A 24,235-nucleotide genomic window follows, 5' to 3' on the forward strand; every position below is an offset into this window, starting at 1 on the left:
TTTTTTTTTTTTAAATTTTAGTGAAAAAAGGAAAACATAATTGAGTAAAATTCTAATTATTGATGTTGAATTCAATTAAAAATTAATATCTAATATTTATAAAAGATTCAAATTGAAAATCAAATCAATTTTATGTATATTGTTATTATTAAAAATTAAATTATAAACTAAAATTAGTAAAAAAATTTAACAATTTAAAAGTATATTTAATAAATTAAATATTAATATTAAAAATTATTATTTTTATAATAAAATTCAAATAATAATTTTTTTATCTAAATTTTATAATAATTTAATATTTAATTATAAAATACTTAATTTTTTATATCTAAAAATATCCTACTTTGAGGTTTAACTGTGACGGTTAACGTGAGTCAAACTGAAACTCAAAAAACATCATATCTTTGTTCTGTGTTTTTTAACCGCAGGTGTGTCAGCGGGAACTGTTCCGGTAACTCTGGTAGTTACAGTTGGCTTTTTACTGCTATTCCGATTTTGTCGTGTTCAAATGGGTCCCACCATATCTAAGTTCATAGCATGTTGATTATTTTCCTGTATCTGCTAAGTTTAAGAGGTTTGACTGGACAAATCTTAAAAAGTCTTTTTTTTTTTTTTTCTTCAAATATTTTTTATACATGAGATTTTGATTATAATGCCATAAAAACAATGCGAAAATAATTAAAATTGAGTTTAATATTTTTGTATTTTGTGTCTTAATCGTATTGATATGTTTAAGATATATTAAACCCGTTTATACATAACATATTTAATTCATTTAATTAATTATATTATTGTATTAACACATTCATGATATTGACTTAACAAGTTAATTGTGTTTAAATAAAATTTATTATGTTATAATTGTGTTGTATTGTATAATACATGCAACAAATATATTTATATACTTATTTAAAATTTGGATTTATTTTATTAAATCATATCATATACATAATTATTTTTCTAATTATTAATATTTTTATCTAAACACACACAAATTGTGATATCACAACACTAATTATCGAATTTACTAGTGAGTCGTGTTTTTCTTTTTCTTTTTGGTCAGAATATTCATTTGAAAAAGAATGCAATTAGATTTGCTAAAAAGTGAAACTTTTTTTACTCAAATTATCAATACCTAAAACAAGTTAATAGTCACTAAACTAAACTTTGGGTTGGCCGAAGAGTAACAATGTTTTGTTTCTAATAAAGATTAGTAAAATTAAGTAAAGAATAAGCATTAGATGCATGGTATATTGTCTACCATTCACAAAAATGGAGGACAAAAAAAAAAAATTAATGGTGGTCTTAAATATTTGGAATAAATGATGATACTTCTTCCGTCCCATTTTTTTTTTATTTATGTTATTTTTTGAAATATTTTTAATATTTTTTATTATATCATATCCAAAAATAAAAAAATTTGTTTTAATTTTTATAAGATTAAAAAAATAGATAAATATTTCGAAACGAAAATTACAACAAAATGAGGTATTATCGAAACCGAAACATCTATTCTAAAGTTCTTAACTTCTATATTTTAGGATTTTACACTAATTTTTCCATAAATTGTTTAGGATTAATGGTGACTATGATTATGCTTTAAGTTTATAATAGGGGGAGAATATCCATTGAATGGAGACATATTCCATTTTGACAAAAGGGTTACAGTGGGATTGGAATAAAGGTACAACTTTTGGCTTGGTTTGAACACCAAATTTGACCCCAAGAGGGCCACATGCATCTCATCTTTGAGATGCCCAATCATTTCTATATGGAAAATTTAGCATCAAATTATCAAGAATTAATTGGTAAAATAAATAAATAAATAAATCAAGGGTTCATTTGTGTTTTCTAATTCTTACAAATATTATTTTTTCCATCTCTTTTTTTCATTTATATTTTTTTAGATGTCTCGAGCTCAAATTTATTTTTCTTTTTTTAAACATATGATTTTTTCTATATTTAAATAAATATCTATATTATATTTTTTAAAAATTTAATTAAGATTAAAACGTCTATTTTAATTTCCATTAAAGTAATTTAAGGATGGAATGAGCAATATTTGTAAAATATATATTTGTTGATTAACAATTGAATGGATAATTATCTATTTAAAAACAAAAAATATGCTTAGAAAGTTAAAATTTTTTAGATAAAAGAAAAGTTCTTGTAGCAATAGAACGAGAGAATAAACATAAACAATTAATGGTAAAAAAATGTATATATATTTATTTAAATTGAAAATGGTAAAAAAAAAAAAGGAAAAGGAAAATCTGTTATCTGAAGTCTGAACACAACTAGCAATACCCGCGCTTTCACCGACCTGAAGGTCCGTTTAACCGAATCGGGTCTTTACAAAAAACCCTACTCATGCGGCGGCATTGCCGCCACCAAACCTATCACTAAGGAAAGTACAACGGAGAAAATTTACAGCCGGAAACTGAGATATGAGAGTGAACCGAGCGAGAAGGTTCGGAGCGGCCCGCCTCCCTCTCCGCGCTTCTCTTCCTTCTCCAAGCCATCGAGTCGCCGCCGCTTCAAACGCCGTTTCCTGCTGGTATTGCGACCTAAAAATCTCCGCCTTCAACGAACCTCTCTTCCGGTTCGGGCGAAACCACGCCGCTATCCTCAAACTCTGGTTCTCCATCGGGACCGGTTTCGGCCTAACCGCACTCGTCGGAGTTACTTTGATTCTCATTTGGCAACTGTTCCTTAGGTCCAACGCCCAGCTAAGCAATCTTTTCAGCTCCCTTTTGTTCGGGTTTTCCCCTTCTTTAAGAATCTCACTTTCGGATGCCGGATATTTGTTCGTCTCAACGTTGTTCTCTGTTTCCGTACATGAATTTGGCCACGCCGTCGCCCTTGCCAGGTCAATTTCTATTTATATCTCATTGCATTAGAAAGAATTAATGTTGCAAGTTGAAAGTTTTGAGTTTCAATGTTAGGTTTTTTCTCATGTATGTTACCATAGGTGAAAAAGCAGTGAGGGAATACAGTTGGAGTACATCGCCGTTTTTCTTGCCGTTCTGTTTCCTGGTGCTCTGGTTGCTTTTGATCATGATTTGCTTCAGGCGTTGCCACGGTTAACTGCTCTTCGTGTTTATTGTGCCGGTATCTGGCATAATGCAGTGGTAAGCTCTCAAATTCATGGTCAGTTTTTCATGTTTAGGTGAATTATTTGATTGGCTTAGGCTTAGTGCAGCATTGGTAGTTGGGTTGCAAACTGTGGTTTGTGAAACCATAGCGAAATGCTGAAGGTTTCAAATCATAAAGAGCGTTGTGTAATTACAGTTTCATAACCTAACCAGAATGGGGAACTCTGACTTAATTTAATGTATCTCCTTTGTAGTTCTGTGCAGTTTGTGGATTGTTGTTGTTCCTGAAGCCTGTGATCCTGTTTCCATTTTACATACATGCTGAGAGCCCTTTGGTACTCCATTTCATTTTTCTCATTGCATCTTTCTATTCAAAAGCATGATTGGTTAGACTTGACTTGTTATACCTTCTTTTGTCTTGGATAGGTTTTGGATGTAGCTCCAGCATCGCCGTTGTCTGAGTTTTTGTCACCTGGGGATGCAATAGTGTCATTGGATGGTGTGCGAATCCATGATGTACAAGAGTGGGTGGAGATGACTTCTCTACTAGATAAAAAGATACGTCAAAATTCAAGTGATTTGCATTATTTTAAAGGTTTTGGTACAGTAGATAACAGAAAGGGATACTGTGTGCCTAACGCCTTGTTGGAAGACAGCAAGAAGGTTCAATTGGCGGACAGCCAATCTATTTGTCCTAATGATCTTGTGGCATTTGTGAGAATTCACTGCTTTGATCCAGGTAAATTGGAAGATGTGGGTGATGAAGATGGTCATCGGGGAAGAAGAGAAAATGAGCTCTGTTTGAATGCAAAGGATATTGTCAAGCTTGAAAAATGCGGTGAAGGATTGGGAACAGTAATGATAAATGGAAGCCGTTGCATATGTTCCCAGGTAGATGTCTTATCGTAAAAGCATAAAACTTTAGCATTTTTCCTTTGTCTCTTACTTGCTTCAAGATGATGCAAGTAATATATCATTGAATGCTAACTTTTTTAATTTGATGCCTGTAGGATGAGTCTTGCTTAAGTCCAGTTCAGTTGCCAGGTTTGATGTGGGTTGAGATTACATATTCAAGGCCTTATTCAACAGAATGCTTGCACCTTAGAAGTTCCCTTCTAGATTCCAATACTTCTGATGCTGTAGAACAGAACTGTGGAGGAACTTTTGTTTTCGTTGGTGATGTGATATCTATGGCGCATTCAGTTCAGTTAACTGTATATCAACCCCGGTGGGGAATTTTTCTTGGCGAATATCTTCCAAATAAGCTGGAGAAGAGCTTAATATGCACGTTCCATGTCTCTCTAACACTAGCTCTTCTCAACAGCTTGCCAGTAAGTATGACATTTTCTGATTTTCACTTCATGGAAAATTTACCTTCTGTCCAAACATATGCTTTTCCACCTTCATTGTGTTGCAGCATATCACTCTAACAAAGAGATAAGATATATAAATGAAGGTGAATGTTACATTATATTAGGGAAAGAAAAGATTTTATTGTCCAAGTAGATTCTGTCCGGGTTAAAAGGTATATTTGCAGATAAAGATGCATATCTGACTTCACGGTCAACATTAGAGGCTAATATAGTTCTAAATTTTAATGACTAATCATTATATTGTATATTAGGTATACTTTCTTGATGGTGAATCAATTTTGGAGGTGACGTTGTCCCACTTCACGTCATTGAGTCCAAGGAAAATGAGAAAAGTTCTTCAAATATGCCTTGTCGGAGGGACTTTCATCTCTGTTCTGGCCTTCTTGAGGATCTTCTTTATCAATTTCTTGTAAGGTAACTTGTGTAATTGTAGTATAAAACTCTTCCCCTTTGCTCTTTAACTAACCTGCACGTTAAAGTAAAAAGAAAAGGAAAGATTTTGTAACTTTTCCTTCTCACATTTGCTTCGAACTTTCATTGTCTTAACTGAGTAAATTACATGATTGGTTACTAAACTTTCACAATATTTCCGTTTTTATCACTGAACTTTAATTTGTCTTGACTATGCCGTTGTTGAAGTTTGCAAACTATACCAAATCCGAGCACCCTAACAGATTTCATCCATCCAAGTGACAGACAAAAATGACTTGGTTTTAAGGTTTCTTTTTCATCTGAAACCATTACTTGGTTGGGTCGAATCTGTTAGGATGACCAGATTTGATATAATCGACAAACTTTATCGACTTATTCGAGACAAAATTTAAGTTTAATGATTAAAACAGGAATTATGTGAAAGTTCAGTGACCATCCGTGCAACTTACTCTATTTATTCTCTGAAATTTAACTGTTCCAATGTTGCTGCCGTCCAAAAAAATGGATATTGGCAGCAGCCGACATATCCCTTAGAAGCCGTGCAAGCAAAGCATGGCTGGCTCTCTTTTGGGTACCAACCTGGACTCAAAAAATTTAATGAATTTGTTTATGTAATATGAATATTCCCTCATATGGCCAGTTGGGTTACGTACGATACAAATCCGGGGATTCTTAGCTGCCAAAAAAAGGATAATAATCCAAAACCCATAGCCAGCTTTTACTGTGTAACTCTTTTACTTTACAGTTTGGTTTCAACCTTGTTGATTGCCCTAATCAAAGAATCATTGAAATAGGATTCTTCAGTTGGGGAAAATGTGGGGTGTCCTAGCTCATAAGATCGAATCAAGTCCTTTCTTCCATTACAATTTTCTTCCGAAATAATTACTCTTTTTGTCTTAATTTTCGTGAAAATTAAGAAGAGATAAACGTATAATTTTCTTGTGAAATAATATCCTTTTTTTTCTCTTTTTATTTTAATTTTTATAAAAATAAAGAAGAGACGAACATTTAGAGACGGAAAAGGGCAGTAATGAAAAATTAATGCAAAATGGTCAGCATGCTTGCCTTTTATAATTTGTAGGTTACCTTGTCATTTCAGTTAAATTTAATATGGTTGGTGGTTCCTTTAAATAAAAATAAAAGTAAAAATTAGAGCAATTAATTCTTTTTTTTTCTTCCTTCAAATTTGTCTAAAGGATGATTAAGTGACAATGACATTTTATTCCATTTGCTAATTGAGATTTGTTGAGAACATTAAATGCAAGCAAATCCATTAATCAAAGATTAGAGAATTCTTCACGAAGAAATATAAATCTAGAAGAAACTCAAAGGAAAAAATAAAAACAATTTTATATTATTAGTACTCTTCTCGTCCCGTTCTATTTTGTTTAGTAATTTTTTGGTTTTGAGATGTTTTTAAATGATTTTTTTCATTTTTGGGATGCAGAATATTTTTACTTTTTTTATTACAAATTAAAGAAATTAAATTTTATTATAAAATATATCAAAATTAAAATTTTTATCTTAAATTTCGTAAATATTAAAAATAGATAAAGATTTAAAAATATTTTTATATTTTAATCGAATTTCACGTTTTTATTTTATTTTTCTTAAATTTTAATTCTTCACTCATGAACTAAATAAATTCTTAATAAAATCAAAATACAAACCAACATTTTCTTATTTTTAACAAATTTTTTTTTTACAAGTGTAATGTGCACTAGTTTTGAAAAGAACATTTTCTCACATGCCAAACAGCTTTTTATCGACCCGTTACCAACTTTGACCCGATCCGATCCGATCCCAAGTTATGGCCACCCAATTTTCACCCACCGTTTTATTTAATCCAAACAAAAGCTCACAGATAAGAGATAATATTATAAAAATAAAATAATTAAATATTGTTCGAGGAACAACCGCTGTCAACCAAAAAGCAATCCAATCCGTAGAATGAAAGTTAAGAAAGAATCTGAGCCGTCGGATGGCTCTCATTTTGGACAGCGGTTCCGGTTATTTCGTCAACTTAACAGTAATCCTATGGCCTAGTCGAGATCGAACGGTCCGAGATTAACATTTCTTCGACGACAGAGAAAAAGGAAGCGAAAGAGAAAGACAATAACCCAAAAAAAAAAAATATATAAAGAAAAAAAGGAAAGCGAAGAAAGATAAGAGAGAGGAACAGATTTTTTCACTTTCGTATTTTCCATCAACCTTCCGAAGAAGAATTTTTTTTTTTTCTAATTTCTCTGTTCTTCTTTGGTCAATCAGAAGAGGAATTTAAGACGACGACTCGTTTTGGTTTGTGTTTGTAATTTTATCCGATTGAAATCGGAGGTCGTGTTGGTAAATTAAGGGAGGCGGAGGAGGAGGAAGAGGAAGAGGACGAGGGTGATTTAGACGGTGTTTGTGTTGTTTTATTTTGGGAAATTTAGGGTTTTGAGATTTTGGGGGTGGATTAATTTTGACTTTAATTTATAATTTGTTTTAATTATGGGATTAGGGAGTAATGGTGGGGATGATGTTGTGGTGGATGACGGCGATGGAGGTGGCGATGGTGGTGATTGCGGTAATGGAGAGAAGTCTTTCTGTTCTGTTTCATGCTCGATTTGCCTCGAAACAGTTGCTGATAATGGGGATCGATCGTGGGCTAAGCTTCAATGTGGTCATCAATTTCATTTGGGTAAGTCAAAATTGGCAAGATTTGGAGCTGATTTTTTCCAAGGAATTGTTTGATTTTTTTTTAAATAAAGTTGGGATGTTAAGATCTGGGCTCAAGATTAGAGTGTGTCTAGTTTTGGCTTAATTGATGATGTAAATGAGGAAATCATTAAGCTTGATTTTTTTTATTGCTTATGCTATATTATAAGCTGAAAATGAAAATTTAGCTTGATAAAGATGAATAACTAGGTTAATAAGACTCAATCTAATAGAGATTTGATGTTTCAATAAATTGCCATTTTTTTTTGTCCTTGAGGTGAATAACTACGTCCTATAAGATGATCAAAGTGAATTTTGCATCGCAATTAGTTTTTGGAGACAATTCATAGTCGGAATCAAATTAGAACAAAATTTTCAATGCGCTTCTAGATTTGCCCATAATAGTTATATTGACATAGTTTGATGAGCTGCAGCTTAGGAGAGGGCTACTAGTGAGTAGATTAGTTGAATATGAAGGATTTTCGAGTAGGTTGTATGTTATTTTTGTTGGTGTGGTTGGCAACAGCTATAGGAAATTATCGTTCCAAATCTGTTTTAAAGGTTCTAATAGATTATTATATGTTTTGTAATCATTGTCTTCAGATTGCATTGGTTCAGCATTCAATATAAAGGGTGCGATGCAGTGCCCTAATTGTAGGAAAATTGAAAAAGGTCAATGGCTTTATGCCAATGGTTGCCGTTCCTATCCAGAATTTAGTGTTGATGATTGGACACATGATGAGGACCTTTATGATCTAAGTTACTCTGAAATGGTAATCGAGCAACATTTCTATGCAAATTCTTTTTTATGCAGTTTCAACATTCATGGCATGCCAAATGGTGTATTTACATTTCTTTTCTAAGTTGCCTTGTTTGTATTTACATTTCTTTTCTTTTTGCAACTTGATATGTTTAACCTTCTGATCCCTTGCCCTCCACCCTATTTTACTTTAAACTACTATGAATTTTATTGGTTTAGCGTGAAATTTGATATTTGAAGCTCCTATTTGATGAAGCAAATTTCCTTTACTAAATCTGAACCAATCTTCATTTCTTTAAGTTCAATAATTTCTGCCCAAATGAAAATTTGCAGATTATAGTTTTAATTGCACTGCACCCTAGACACCGCTTGCATTAACCTATACAATCATGTCTCTATGTTGCTGTTTGTTGCTTGCATTCTTTGGCTCTATATGTGCATACACTTTAAACTGACAGATGAGTCGAATTAAAATGTACTTGCTGCGTGCTTATTATGGTTTTTGCAGTCATTTGGAGTTCACTGGTGTCCATTTGGAAGCGTAGCACGACTTCCTTCATCATTCGAGTAAGCATGAATCACACATTAGAGGTTAAATCTGAGTAGTTTTCTGCTTCAATTTTCTATGCTGAAACGTGATCAGTTGTCACTTGTTCACATCAAATGTTTGTCGCCTTTTATTTTTCGTGTTTTCTGGGATGAATCTTTCAGTAAGTAACTGGCAGAGAGAGAGAGAGTTTGATGGGAGGGTGGTATCTTCTTAGTTAGAAATTGATTTTAGAAAATGGAAAAGCTTTATCCTTTGCTTATGGTTTTTGGTGGCAAAATGGCCTTGGAATTCAAGCAAGTAGTGGATCTGCTTGTAACCTGTATAACCTTTATATCAAAAATAATATATAACTCCAGCTTGAATGTAATAGAAGTAGTTTAGATGGTTTAATTTCTGCAACTTATGTCATGTGACCCAACGCCAAAACTCTTTATTGATGGTTTTCTCTGTCAGTTGAAAACCAGTTCTGTATGAGATAGATAAGATGAATTGCCAATGTTTTAAGAGGTTTTGGGCATCAAGTTCATCATTGGGTTGAAATTTTTTCCCGAGCATAAATTAATGGAGCATAGCATTTTACCATAACTACAGCATATTGTTTACTTCATTGGAAGTCGTGTTCTAAGTTGGAAAAGCTTTTTTAGTATGTCATCATTAACTCTCCCATAGGTAAACCTCCCCTTTTATTTCTGTACATGTATCATTATAGTTTTGTTTGCGTACTTCCTCTTGCCATGTTCAAGTTTCAATAATATTCTTTCCTTAACATGTTTTGTTTTTCTTTCTTTTTCAGGGAAGGAGAGTTTTCATCAACCACATGTAAGATTTTTCCTTGTTTTCTTAAGTGATGCTTGTCTGTTATGGGTTCTAAAGGTGGAGGTTGGCTGGCCTAATATGCTGATGTGAGTTGTGTTGGATTGCAGATCACGAGTTACTGGGACAACATGCCATCTTTGCTGAACATTCAGCAGTATCATCTGCTAGTCATCCATGTCCATATGTAGCTTACTTTGGGCCAACAATTCATCCCTCATCCTCAAATTCCAGTGGAAGTGTGTCAGATAGTTCTAATTTCAACAGTCACTGGAATGGTCCATCAGTGCCTAGTGAGATACCTACTTCTTATGCTTTTCCTGCCGTGGATCTTCATTATCACGGTTGGGAGCATCATTCCCCTCCATTCTCCACATCGAGCAGTCGAATTGGTAGTTCTGATCAACCTTCAATTCCACCTGTCAGTCAAAGGTCAAGCAGGAGTAGTACTGATATGCCAAGATCGGGATCTTTTATGCATCCATTTGTTGTTGGCCACAGGTATGCCTCAACATGATTGACATTTGTGATTGGATTGAGTTTTCACTGTTCCTTTATAGAAAATACAAAATCTGAAGAATATTTTACCAATCTGTTCTGCAACCATTTTCTGGAAAACAGTAATGACCTGTTGCATAAATGCTTATGTTCAATTTTTTAGACTTAAAATATCATTCAGAAGCATAAAACATTTTGTTAAACAGTCACATTGTTCAAGTATACAAACAAAATCATACAGAATCTAGGAATGTCAACGGGTACCCTACCCGGTTACACCGGGTTAGGGTAGTCCATAAAAGGGTTCGGGTAGTGATTTCACTACCTGAATTGGGTTCGGGTATCACCCATTGGGTACCCGTTACCCGAACCCGATTAATATTTAAAAAATTTTAATTATTAATTTAATAATTAAATTAAAAATTTACAATTTCTATCAACTTTACAAGAAATTTTTTTTTTGTTAAAAACTAACAAATATATGAAAAGTATTGTTACTCTAATTATTAATATGAAGATATTAGTATATTTAAATTAAAAAATTATTAGATTATTAATTATATTATAATAATTTGAATATTATATCATATTATAAAGAAATATAATTACTATTATATATGTACTTTAAATATACATATATTTACATTTTATTTTGTATTAACATTACAAAAATCATGACTTATAAAATTATTAATTATAATATATATATCATTATTTATATAATTTTATAATATATATACTTAAAGAAAGCTTTTGAGATTAGAATAGTTTCAGAACTTAAATGTTATTTTTTTAATTTCATGAAATTAAGAACAAATCTTGATAATTAATTAAATTAATTCATGAAATTATTATTATCAATTAATTTGTAATGTCTTTTAATATATATAGTTTATATATTGTGTTAATTTATAAGAAATATAATTACTATTTTATATATTAAAATATTTTTTATGTATGCGTGTGTGTGTGTGTATATATATATATATATATATATGTACATGTACTTTAAATATAAATATATTTACTTTTTATTTTGTATTAACATTGTAAAAATTATAACTCATAAAATTATTAATTACAGTATATATATTTTTGTTTATATAAACTTATAACATATAAATCTAAAAAGAAATTATGAGACTAGAAAAGTTAATTGGGTAATTGGTTACCCATGAAAAAGATTTTAATAATTTTTTTATTTAATCGGGTATTTAAACGGATTAGTGTAATTATAGGGTAGTAGGAATGTGTTAGAGTTAGGGTAATAATTTTTAAATTATTCGAGTAGTTAATAAAGTTAGGGTAGTTAATTTTTAATAAAATTAAGGTTTGGGTACTTTGAAATTTTAAGATACCCGACCTGTGACATTCCTGACAGAATCCATTCTGTTTCATTTTTTTCTCCTCTGCTGATTATTTTTATTTCAATTGCTGTATTTCTACAGTTCTGGTGCTAGAGCAGGGAGTTCAGTTGCTTCCTCATTGATCCCGCCTTACCCTGGTAGCAATGCTCGGGCCCGTGATAGAGTTCAAGCTCTTCAGGCATACTATCAACAACAACAGCCTAGCACTTCGCCAGCCATAAGGACGCCCATTATTCCTGGCTCCCGAAGGTCAAGCAGTCATAGAAGTCTTGCTCAAGTTGGGCCAGTGGCCTCATCGTCTGACCAGGTGGGTGGCTTCTATTTTGTTCCATCTGGTACTTCAGGCCGTAACTTTCAAGAGGCAGAAAATCCTTTGTCAACTCGGTTCCATGCTTGGGAAAGAGATCATTTGCCTTCATTTTCGCTAAACCAGGTTGACAGAGATTCAGGTTGGGGTGCATTCCACCAGGCAGCCGGTGGTTCAGATCCTGGCATAAGATCCAGCAGCTTCCGCCAAAGGCACGGATCTGAGAGGACGTCATCACAAAATCGTTCATAGTCTTTTCTTCCTTTAAACCGCTTTTGGGTGAAGCAAACTACCTCTACTATGAATGAAACCAAAAGTAATGTATGCTTGAGAGACGATAATATGAAACTTGAGTCTGTCAATCCTTGCAGAATGAAAATACTGTGAAAGTGGCCCGAAAACAATCTTTTTGGTTGCCACATGGCGGTGTGCTGGACTTGCCTTCCTCTGGTTCCTTTTGGCCTTCGAGGATATAAAATAATTTTTTTTTTCCAAAAAGAAATTTTATGTTGGATAGATTAAGTGTGATTGATTTTAGCTATTGCTTTGTGTTGTTAGAACCAAATGTGGCCTAGGTCATATGCATGAATGAATAATCGTCCGAACATGCCTGGAAACAATGTGCCAAGACATGGAATCATAAGCCTATGGTAAGAGAACAAGCCTATAGTCAGAGAGCAAGTGTTACGGGTTTTACATCAGTAAAAAATACGATTACATAATTGGATGAAATAAAATATTATAAATCTCATATATTGTCTGGACTGCCACATTTATATGATTGTAGGTTGCATATATTCTAGCAGTAATTGAATCCTGCAACTTGGCTTACCTTGGAGTATTGGGATAAAAAGAGAAGACTGAAGCATGTTGCCATTTGGGTCTAAACCAAATGTTGGCAAAATTTTGACTTGGAAAGATGAACGAATTGTGCCTTCTTGAAGAAAATAGATGCCCAAAAACGCTTAAACAAGCATAAACTTGCCAATTGTGCCTCATTTTGGTAGATGGACGAACTAATCCCCTTGCAAAGATTTGGAAAGTTAATCCCCTGCTAATAATGCTCAGGGCTTCTAAGATGGAAAGTCATCACAAAGCTAATGATCAACTAGTTCTCTGATCCCATAGCGACTTCACCCTCGATTCAGTCGGGAAAAACTCTATTAAGGTATTCGTTCTTGTTATCATTTCATCTGTTGAGAGATTTCTCTTCAGAATGAATGCTACAAACCAGTTCAATCTTAAGAATGCGGGGCTAGCAATAAAAGACGAAACTCAGATGGTTTAACTGATAATGACTGAAGTATATTAGTTCAAGAACTCAGTTATTAAGTCTACAAGCCATAATGTTGAGAAAAGGTTTAAATTACTATCGCTTGATTAGTCAAAATCCAAATATAAACTAGTTCTTAAGCAAATTATCCTTATATATTCATGCTAAGAAAGGATTACAATATGCTAAAGAAACAAATCTTGTGATCCTTGGAGTTCAATCCACATCAATCAGATTGCACCTGTCAACCATAAAGCAGTTATTAGAACGAAGCCAGAAGATGAATTGACGGGGGAAGAAGCTATCAATGATGGGTAATCTTTGGAAACTGAGATGTAAGTAACATACCGATGATGAACGTGAACGAGATATACTGCGGCTCCTGCTCTGGCTCCTTCTTGGGCTGTCTTTCAGTGGACTTCTGCTCACATGTTTACCACAAGGCTGCATGTCATCAAGAACAGCATTAAAAAAGTCCAAGGCAGCAGAACACTCAATCCTACCTCCCTCATAAATCAACATAACTAAACCTGAGCTAAAACTTACAGATGCAGTTGGTGATCTGGATCTGGAGCGAGATCTGCAAAAAGTTCCAGAAACAATGAATTCAATATCCAGAACAATCCTCTACAACCTTTTTGGTCCCAAGGCCTCAACCCACTTTCACCTCAGGGTAAGCATAATCATAAAAATGGAATATACCACCCATCTTAAGCAGCAACCGGCAGAAGGAGAATTTACGCACTACTCATGATCTCACCATTTAGTAATGATCTTTTCTACAGAAGGTCATGACAGCTAAATGGAACCAAAATGGAAAGAGAAAAAAAAACCAGTAGAGCACTGAAAGACATAAATACTTAAACGATGAAGAATATCCTCCAACTCTCCATCATCAAATTCAAAGAGATTCCAGAGCACAAAATAGTCGATGTTGGAGTAGTCCCAAGTATGTCCTATTCCCTGATTGTGGAGAATTCAGTATCAAAAGTAAAAGTACTTAATTCAAAGTGGTCCAGCTTTAAAATTGCAACCCATCCATTACATATTGATCCAGTCTAGCTCTCTTTGCGCGCCACACATCACAATATCAGAATTGTTAGACCTTTAATGGTTTCCAGAGGTGCTCGTCAACAACAATAGAATTACCTCAACAACAAAAAGAGTTGCAGGCATTTGAGCACCACATCCCATCAAGTTCCTAACATCCAATCCCCAGATCGCCGCAAAGAGCCAGATCTAGCAAGGAAACAAGGCAACCCTTATGAAAAAGGTATGATAATTGGCGAACCAAGCAAGCCTTTTTCTCAATTACCCCGTCCAGTTTGGAAACATATTTTTAAGTCTAAGCTTATAAAACAGTTTAAGGGTTCATATAACAAACAGAATGGGACACGAATATAACAAACAGACTGGGACATCAATAAGTACATTATCTCACATTCAGCATAACAAAGACAGATTCAAAACCCTCTGTTTTAATTGGAGTCAAAAATTGCAAGGCATAATTTTTTAGTGAAAATGATGGCGATCAAAATACAACACCCCTTCATCCAATTATTTGATTAAACTAAAATAGATATAATTTTGAATTCTATGAGAAGAGTAAGTGAGAAAGAAGAGAAAACTGTTAACAAATGGACCAGTCTTAAACTGCTGACAACCACAAACGAATCAAGTAATAGATAAAATAGGAAGCTGATACATTCAGTATAGGACACACTCTAGGAGTTTCAAACACCATAGCATGAAGTCTGACAATGGGGATTTAGAGGAGCAGAGCCATGCTAGTCATAAGGAAGGCTCAGATTCAGCTAGAGCTTGACAACAACTTAGCTATTTGTAAATAGTCATGGAATGGTCCTTTTAAGTATTTCAGTGTCTACACAATAACTAATGTTCACAAGGCTTTCTCTGCCAAGCCAAAAGCTGATATCCAATCTAAGTACAACTAAATTGTAAAAAGGTTAAGGCTAAGCACAAAGAGCATGAAAAATGTACCAAAAGATTCTGTGAAAAAGGAATCCAGTATCAATCAAGTATTTCAATTAAAGTAAACAAAGGCTCAAAGAAAAAAAGTAAACAGCCAAATAGCATTAAATCCCAATGCAAAAGTTTTTTTCATTTTTAGCAGAAGAGTAAGACTTCGATATTGAGCTGATCAGACCTAACTACTAGGCAAAAATAAGAATTTTGAAAACAAGAATGCCACTAAAAATCCACTTATAAGGATTAAAAGGGGGACTTATGAAATAATTGCACTTGGCAATTGACATAAAAATCATTGGAAAAATAACATTGACAACATCCAAAGGAAGTAATAATAAAATAAAACTTATCTCATACCTTGAATAGGAGCGGGCAGGTGACACTGAGCGGGAACGCGGTGAAAGAGACCTCGATACAGATGGAGATTGACGCGAGTGTTTGGCCCTTGGAGACTTGCTGTAGAACAGGTCAAATAATGTAACTTGAAAATGGAATGAGACTTAAGTATTCTAATTGTTATTTTCACCAAACAATTGAAACTGACCTCCTGCTCCTGCTACTATAGCTGTGGCTGCGACTAGGACTTCGACTATATGGGCTATGACTAGGACTTCTAGAGTAGCTGTGCCTAGAATCATATCTCGAATCATACTCCTTGACCTGAACAAAACAATTAGATGCATAATCAAGTAGTGTTACACAAGCATGGATCCAGAATTATATGTGCACCATAACATACCCGTATGTAAGCCCGGCCAAATGCATTTCGAAACTCAGAGTCATCAAGCTTCCTTATCTGCAGAGTCCAAATAGAAATCAGTAAAGATTGCCATTTATTGTTAAGGAGGCTACAATACTGCACAAACTGTGACTCCACATAACAAGTTAAAGTATAAAAGTACGCAAGTTTAAAGAACAGTAGCTTACAGCATATTTCATATCATCATAGTTTGTATAATCTACAATCCCTGTCATGCCTGCAAAGAAATTGCAATAATATTAATATAACTCTCAAATAAAATTTCTTTCCAAGATATTATTATTTAAATGTAAATCCAAAAGCAAACCATGTGCAGGTGCAAACTTGCAATGCATCATTCTTATTTAAATACATAAAATCTAGCTTGAAAACCCACAGGGGAGTCCAATGTCCCAACAGCTTCCAATTCATTGTCATATTATAATCACAGATGTTCCTCTCAGGTTGCACAGACCCAGCATTCTCAACATGACCAATTCAGTGTGAAGTGAACTTAGAGGAATCCAAGCTATTTCAACTGATAGTTATGAAATGAGGCATTAATGCATTAAACAACATGATAGAGATTCTACTTACCCCCACGATCACGAAACACTTGAGAGAAACAGACATCCCCAGCTTTGCGCATGTGATCCTGGTCATGAAGCAAAGAACCATATAACAAGCACAAACCAGGTCAAATGACCAACGTACTACTTTCATGGATTCTAAAAACCTTTATGCATAGACCATGTTATTCCTTTGTACAATTTAAGCAATTTCATCATTTGAAAGATATAGTTGATAATTGCATGGTTAAATGTAATATTTGCAGTTACTGAACACTATAATGGAATACAGTTCTCAAATGTAAAAATATGCCAAACAGTTTCCATTATCTAAGAACACTACTTATACTATTAAGAACAAATCAATACTTAATTTTTTTAAGCCAAGTTTTAGTTCTATCAACTCCTAATACACATGGAGAGGCAATAATCAAGGACTATTAAACATATAAAAGGAATTAAAAATGTAAAAACTAAAGAAGAAACACTAGCCTATGAACTTACCTTTAGGTCTTGCCATGAAGCAGAAGACGGTAATCCAGTCACCAAAACTGCATATAAAGGGGTATTATGGTTAACTTAACACACCAAGCAGTTTGTAAACTACAAAGATGGTGTCAAAGGCTATACTTACCACGATAGTCAGAGCGCCTGGCAGGTCCGCGGCTACTGCTACCACTGTAACTGCTATGGCGATCTGATGATGAAGGCCTTCGGCCACCATGTGCAAGTTCAACCTAAAAGAACAAAATAGAATACACATGGTCAGACAGACAAAAAGTACTAAACTGAAAAGAGACTATCACCCGAACATATTAACAAGGCAAGATTAACTACTAACCCGTAAACGATACCCATCAAAGTTATACCCATCTCGAGCACGAATTGCATCTTCAGCATCACGAGGATCCTCAAACTGCAATTTGCCATAGTTAAAATACTGAAACCAGAAAATCGATTTCCTCATTCATTTGCCTCATGATAGCAAAATATTAAAACTCACCTCAACAAAAGCATAACCGGGGGGCCTTGGTGGGATCTTCAAGTCAATGTCAACAATGGGACCATACTGCAATATAGAAACACAGAAAACTAAGCAACCAACCCAAAATAAATAAATAAAATAATAAACGGTGCATTGAACAGTGATTTAGAACCAAAACTGAAAGTTTGAGCTAAAATTAAATAATAGAAAGAAATCCTTTTCTTCTTTGTCACCCTAAGAATCACACCACATCTCCACTATTCACAAATAAAGCAATAAAAACATTTTGAAGATAATTTCACAGCAACTTTTCCATATACTTATTTACTATATACTGAAGAATAGAAATATAACATAAATTTAAAAAAAGAAAAAAAAGGACTAAAACCTTGTAAAACAAATCTTCGACTTCTCTCATACGAGTATCCCCAGGCAGATTGCCCACATACAGGGTGCGGCTTGAGCGGCTCATTTTCCCTGAAACAAAATACAACTTAAAAATTAAAAATAATATGAAACAATATATATTTTCAGCTAAATTTATTGTAAAAACCCCTTTTTTTAATCTTATAAAAAAAGATTTTTTTATTTTATCAAGCATCTTTCAATCATTAAACAAATACCCAAAAAAATTAAATAAACAAATTTTTATGATAATAAAAAACGGCACATGCCTTAATAAACAAACCCCAAATAAAAAAAAATTATTTTTTCTCAAATTCAGTAGTTAAAAACCATAAATTTGAAAATAAATTAAGAAAAAAAAGATTTACCTTTGAAGAGAGAGTTGAGGAGGGGATAGAGAGGTTTGGAAGTTTCGTTTCAAAGAGGGATTGGATCAGATTTTTAGATGACTCTCGAAGGATAGGGATTGGCCTCGTGGCTTTGAAAGAGCGAAGGAGTTGTAAAAGAAACGAAAGAGAGAGAGAGAGAGAAAGAGACGAGACAAGGATTTCAATTTCATCGTATTTGGTCTCTTGCTCACGTGTTCGTGTTCGATTTTTCTGCCTTACAGATTCTCAACCGTTGGATTTTCAGATGCAGGTTCTTGACGATTTTACCCCTCTCTTTTGCAATTTTTTACCGCAAAGGGCCAGTTCCTGACCCATGGCGGGGTTTATTGGGCCAGGCTTAATTTCCTAGGAAGAAAGCCTGAAAAGGCCGCCTCTATGGGCCTGGTGGCCCGTTAGGCTAATTCAGATTTTATGGGAGAGAGGTGGTGGTAAAGAGCCAGATGGCTGACTCGGCGGTGGACTGGTGCCTGGGGCTGCTGTACCAAGAGAAAGAAAAAAAAAAGAGTATTTATATTTATAATATACTTAAAATATATATGATTAATAGTCGATTTTTTATTAGTTCGATTATAAATTTTTAATAATCGAATAGACTATCCCTCTTATATGATTAATATCAAAATCCAAAAAATGGATCTAAATTAATTCAAATTCAATTCATTTCGGTAGATTATTTTTTTTGAATCGATTAATTCTCAAAATATTGAATTAATTAGTAAATTTTAATTATTCAATAATATTTTAAAAAAATAGAAAATTACTCGACACAAAATAGAGTATTTATATTTATAAGATATCTTTTGAATAGAAAAAATTAATCAAAATAATCAAATAAATTGTCATTTTTAACTGATTAATATCAAAAAAAAATTTAAAAAATTTATCTAAATTAATTGAAATTTAATATATTTCTATTGAATATTTTAATTTGAATTATTCAATAAAATTTTATTTTAAAAGAAAAAATTAGGTAATTATTTAACATAAAATCCCATGTGCCAAAATGCCAAAACAAGTCAAAATTTTCCAACACCGCACGACCGGTTTCCGCCCACAGTTTTTTCGCCAGTCACCAAATTGGCGTTGTCTTCTCTCTCTTTTTCGTATAAAAGGAAAATACTTTCTCACCGCAATGCAAAATAATCAACAGAAGACCGTTCTCTCTTTTCATCTCTGTTTCTCTCTCTCTTTCTCTGCAAGAGGCTTGTTTTCTTTCAAATATGGCGGAATCTAAGAGCAAGTTTGAATCCATAAGGGAATGGGTTGTCGATCACAAGCTTCGAACTGTTGGTAATTATTTTCTTTTCCAATTTTTGCTTCTTTTTTTTTGGTGGGAAAAATTGTGGATTTCTTTTGTTAGGATGGATCTTAATTGTTTCTTTTTGGATCAATGAAGGGTGTTTGTGGCTTAGCGGTATTACGGGTTCCATTGCGTACAATTGGTCTCAACCTAGCATGAAAACCAGCGTTAAGATTATTCACGCTAGGTAAATCTTTTATCTTTTGCTATTTAATTTTTTCTTTTGTTGCTTTATTTGGGTTATTGAAACTTTGATTCTTTCATGATTTCATGTTCTTGCAATGAATCTTTTGATGGACTCTTGCAGAAGGGTTTTAGAAAGTAATGAAATTTCTCCCTTGCTTGGTTACTGAAAGCTTGAAAAAAGGGAAAATTTTATGAAATTTTTAATTTTTCTATTGAAGTATAGCTTTTGTTTTGCGTGTTTGATAGTTTTAGAGGGCTTCAAGCCATTCTTCTGTTACTTTTGGTTTTGGGCCGTAAATGGTTTGATTCATTTCTGTTGTTGCTGCTGGTTTCGATTAGATGAGGCGAATTTCTCCACCCCTGTTTGGTGATGCAAGTTATGCTTTGTTTGGGGCTTGTTGATTGTTAGGGAATATGGTGTTGGTATTGAGCGCAGTTTTGGGAACTTTCTGAGGTCTTCTTTCAGTCAATGGAGTTAGAGTTATGTAAAATGTTATGTCTGAATCCTTTTCAGAAGATTTCTATCATCTGATTAATCAGACAGTAGGAAGAATCAGAAAACTGTCTTTCTAAACCATAAAAGAATTTAAACCATTGGAATGATGTGTGGTGGTTATATTTCAAGGGGCATTTTTTAGGTTGTGGTGACAACACTTTGTCATGTGATTTTGCTCTACCTTTACATGATACTATCAATTTGATTGCACATGTCGTGTCCTCACCTCTTAGTCTTAGCACTTATAAAGGATATGGTGGAAAGGGGGGAGGGGATATGAAGGGGTAACAAAGGCAATAGCTCAATCTATGTACATGTGCAAGTTTGACACCTCAGAAAACTGTACTTTACTCTTCCTTTGCTATACGTGTGCAAGTTTGACACCTTGTAAAATTGTGCTTTACTCTTCCTTCACATTATTATGGTACTTAAGCATTATGGGCAGCTGTCTTTAGTGGCCTGCATTTGTATGCATTGCAAAGTTCTATGTTTGCATAATCTATGTCTTTTTTGAAATTTCCTTGCATTTTGTCTCAGTGAGCTCGTAATAGCTTTTGGTGTTTACAATTTGCTTTACCGTGCCTCATTGTTAACTTGTTGTCTTTTGCCTTCAATTCAGGTTGCATGCACAAGCCCTTACATTGGCTGCATTAGCTGGTGCTGCAGTGGTTGAATACTATGATCACAGAAACAGACCCAAAGCTGATCAATATGCAAAGTTCATTCCAGTTGATAGCTACTCTCACAAGGAGTAGATGACTCTCCATATGACTCGGATAAATGTTTATTAGATATGACTTGGATAAATGTTTCTTAGGTCTATAACCTACTCCGGGTTAATAAAAGTTTTTGTTTAAAGAGGCATTATTTTTGCCCCTTCTCATCACATTCTTTTCAACTGTTTTTGGTTATTTACATATCACATACCTGTGGGGGCTTGTAAGTGGATTGAGATAAAAGCTTGTACCTGAATTTACAGAAAAGAGAGTATTCTTTTCATCACTGATCACTTTGTGTTTGCCCTTAACGGATGGTTGGTTTCATTCTGATTGTATCACTTGTGATGTGTTAGTTCTGGGAAAAATGAACATAGTTGAATGACTTTAAGAGGGGTTCTGCAGCCTTGGGCTGTGGATCTAATAGCTTGTCCTGAATTGCTTTGTGGCTATGTGCCCCAATGCTTCGGATTTTTTGGGTTTCGGTTCATTTTGCCACTGTAGAAGACAATGGTTAAGGTTCCCTATTTATAGGTCAATTATCCTTTTCTTTTATTATCAAGCCCAGCAACAACCAAGGCAATGGCATTCAACTTGGAGCAAGCAAGAACAAGGGCATTTCCAAGCATTAGAATTCTAACAAGGGAATTTGGCTTTTAAACCCTTAAATATTAGTACTAATATTGAACAAATTTTGAGTTTGAACCTCAAATATACATTAAATTTTAAAAAAGAACGAAAAAAATAACTGCTTGAAGTCAATAATTGCCTTAATACCTTGGCCGTTGATCACCATTACTTTTTCACAGCAAACGGTGCACCACTGCCGCATCAGATCATCACTCGCACCAAGAATTCTAAATGGGAAATCGAACGTTTCTTCTTCTTCTCAAGTCACCGCCTTTTCTTCAGTTTCAGCTTTCAACGCTCATTCACCGGTAACTCTCTTTCCCTTCCTTAGCAAGATGAGGTTAGCTGCATCTGTTTGCTTGATAGAAAATGAAGGAAATTTGGATAGAAAATTTTCCTATTGAAAATACAAAGGAAAATCCATTGGTTAATCAATGAATTTTACTTTTTTTTTAAATTATTTTTATCAACGGAGCAATTCCTCTAGCTTTCCAAATTTTGATGTAATTCAAGTTCCTGCATTGTCTCAGCTACCAAACAGAGTATAGCTCAATGATAGGCTACTTAAATAGTTAAATTTTCATACAAGCTGATTGGAAAGAGGACACATTTATCATTGGATGTGATTGGTTATCAAGAAAATGAGGGAAAAGTGAGAAAATTTATTCTCACCTTTTGTGGTGACAGGACTTATTGTAAATTTTGTTGATTTTAATCTTTACTTCATTGGCTGATTGCCGTAGGATAAATTGAAAATGAGTCGAGGTAGTGCGGCTGGACCCAAGGGGAAGAAGAAGGGAGTTACGCTCACTATCGATTGCTCGAAGCCGGTGGAGGATAAAATCATGGAAATTGCCTCCCTGGAGAAGTTTCTGCAGGAGAGGATCAAGGTTGGAGGCAAGGCTGCTGCGCTCGGTGAAACTGTAGCTCTCACCCGCGAGAAGAGCAAAATCATTGTCACTGCTGATGGCGCCTTCTCCAAGAGGTAAAAAAATAAAGGGTTGTTTTATTTTGCATTAAGATGAGATTATATGTTTCTAACTCATATGTGAAACTGTTTAAGGAATGAGAGTCCTTTGCTGTTATTTTATGCTTAAAACAATGGGCACTTGAAACTATTATGGAAGATATTTGACTAACCTATTGTACTTATATTTGTTCAAATTGAGATTGGTTTTGTTTTGCTTCCCTTCTGATAGCATTGTTTGCTCCGAGTAATAAACATTAGTGTCGCATGTGTAGTCGTGGTTTCTCATCTGATTGGTTTAGGGTTCAAGTGTACCCTCCATTAGTATTCTTTACTCACATAAAGAAACTTCAATTCTCTGATGAAGCCAAAATTCCGTTTATGTGGCTAAAATACTGCAGAGTTAGCAAACCACCTTTCCACTTTTCAGATGAAATATATTTTAGTTTTAGGTGTAGGGAATTAGCTGAATCTTTTAGTCAGAGTTAGGCTTTGATATAATTTTGAATGTTGCATTTCAGCATCATCCATTAGTTCCCTGATTAGCATCATTTGCTTGTAGAGTCTTGAAATGGCAGTTTTCTATGTTGTATTGTTCATAGTTGTCACTACCATTTAGACACTTGCCATTGTGCTTGAACATATGATCTCATGTATACTTATTTGCTATATGTTCATTCCCTCGGTTTCTTTCTGCACTTTTGTTCAGATATCTGAAGTACTTGACCAAAAAATACTTAAAGAAACATAATGTACGGGATTGGCTCTGAGTGATTGCATCCAGCAAAGATCAAGCTGTTTATGAACTAAGGTACTTCAACATTGCTGAGAACGAGGGAGAGGAAGAAGACTGATAGTTGGGATCGACCCGTTGTAACACTAGTTGCTTGGTCATTTTTTTTTCATTTTGATTATTTTGAGGCTAAATATGTTGAACAATTGGGCTTACAAACTTATTTTTGAATATAACATTTTGCAATGCCACTTTTTAAGGATTGGGATATTAAAGATTGCATCATGGAATGTGGTATATCCAATTGAACCCATTTTATATTGTGATTTTGTAGTTAAGCTTAGAATGGTATCAGTAAGGAGGATTGGAGGCATTCCACTTATGACCATTTGCTAATTCTCTCAGCTTTGTTTTTTAGCTGATTCCATGGTGATGCTCGCCACTCCTCTAAGTTTCAGTCCTTCGCGTGTTTTCGGAAGCTTTACAGATTTTCATCATCTAGAGACTAGACTCTACAATCAGGGTCTGGGCAACACCATGAGAAAAGGGATCAAACTAAGTTGGAGTACTGGTTTTTTGCCAATCCTGATGAAAGGCTAAAGTTGGAATGGAGTTTATTTTGATGCAAAAGGCTTGAATATTCTCGACTTAGTTCTGCTTTCCAAGCCCCTTTCTTCCTTTCTTCCTTTCTTCCCAACCAATTAATGCAGACTCTAGGAGTGTCTGATCCCAAATTTGTGAGTGAATTACATAATTTGTTCCTGGTCAGGATTTGATTTTCCTCTAGTTCACTCATGTCATAAGCTTAAAACTTTACCCAGGGAAAACTTCTATAGGGATATTCAATGAACATGGTTGTCATTGCAGCATTAATATGTTTTTCTGTTGGTTTATTTTTCTCTTGGTAGAACATTTATAAGACAATAGGGGGATCTAAACCATGGGGGTGAAGCAAGGAAGTGAATT

At 34.1% G+C, this 24,235-nt stretch overlaps 4 protein-coding genes and 1 pseudogene across 7 annotated transcripts; 4 read left to right on the forward strand and 1 right to left on the reverse strand.

Moving 5' to 3' along the window:
• LOC18600480 (membrane-bound transcription factor site-2 protease homolog) lies at window positions 2,255–5,515 on the forward strand. The gene is made up of 6 exons (XM_007030947.2): window positions 2,255–2,869; window positions 2,984–3,131; window positions 3,350–3,430; window positions 3,522–3,986; window positions 4,106–4,426; window positions 4,720–5,515. Exons 1-6 carry the CDS (start codon window positions 2,448–2,450, stop codon window positions 4,879–4,881), a joined length of 1,599 nt encoding a protein of 532 aa, XP_007031009.2. The 5' UTR covers window positions 2,255–2,447; the 3' UTR covers window positions 4,882–5,515.
• LOC18600481 lies at window positions 6,938–12,408 on the forward strand. 2 transcript variants are annotated; one of them, XM_018122001.1, is made up of 7 exons: window positions 6,938–7,580; window positions 8,201–8,370; window positions 8,866–8,924; window positions 9,701–9,726; window positions 9,831–10,221; window positions 11,667–11,892; window positions 12,019–12,408. In XM_018122001.1, the coding sequence occupies exons 1-7, from the start codon at window positions 7,391–7,393 to the stop codon at window positions 12,142–12,144; spliced, it is 1,188 nt and encodes a 395-aa protein (XP_017977490.1). In that variant the 5' UTR covers window positions 6,938–7,390; the 3' UTR covers window positions 12,145–12,408. The 2 variants fall into 2 exon arrangements, with proteins under 2 accessions (XP_017977490.1, XP_007031010.1); XM_007030948.2 differs by having other exon boundaries at window positions 6,939–7,580; window positions 11,667–12,408.
• On the reverse strand, window positions 13,173–18,383 carry LOC18600482 (serine/arginine-rich splicing factor SR30). 3 transcript variants are annotated; one of them, XR_001928203.1, is made up of 15 exons: window positions 18,221–18,383; window positions 17,836–17,924; window positions 17,466–17,531; window positions 17,304–17,378; window positions 17,097–17,199; window positions 16,967–17,013; window positions 16,491–16,548; window positions 16,082–16,131; window positions 15,894–15,950; window positions 15,699–15,814; window positions 15,512–15,610; window positions 14,315–14,404; window positions 13,712–13,745; window positions 13,514–13,609; window positions 13,173–13,406 (listed from the first exon to the last, which is right to left on the reverse strand). XR_001928203.1 is itself a non-coding variant. In XM_018121949.1 (14 exons), the coding sequence occupies exons 2-14, from the start codon at window positions 17,917–17,919 to the stop codon at window positions 13,392–13,394; spliced, it is 900 nt and encodes a 299-aa protein (XP_017977438.1). In that variant the 5' UTR covers window positions 17,920–17,924; window positions 18,221–18,381; the 3' UTR covers window positions 13,173–13,391. The 3 variants fall into 3 exon arrangements, 1 of the variants encoding a protein (XP_017977438.1); XR_001928202.1 differs by having other exon boundaries at window positions 13,712–14,404; XM_018121949.1 differs by lacking the exon at window positions 14,315–14,404 and having other exon boundaries at window positions 18,221–18,381.
• On the forward strand, window positions 19,286–21,266 carry LOC18600483. The gene is made up of 3 exons (XM_018122259.1): window positions 19,286–19,531; window positions 19,638–19,728; window positions 20,843–21,266. Exons 1-3 carry the CDS (start codon window positions 19,462–19,464, stop codon window positions 20,976–20,978), a joined length of 297 nt encoding a protein of 98 aa, XP_017977748.1. The 5' UTR covers window positions 19,286–19,461; the 3' UTR covers window positions 20,979–21,266.
• LOC18600484 lies at window positions 21,785–23,587 on the forward strand (annotated as a pseudogene).

The sequence above is a fragment of the Theobroma cacao genome, chromosome 5, assembly GCF_000208745.1.
Source record: "Theobroma cacao cultivar B97-61/B2 chromosome 5, Criollo_cocoa_genome_V2, whole genome shotgun sequence".
NCBI lineage: Eukaryota > Viridiplantae > Streptophyta > Magnoliopsida > Malvales > Malvaceae > Theobroma > Theobroma cacao.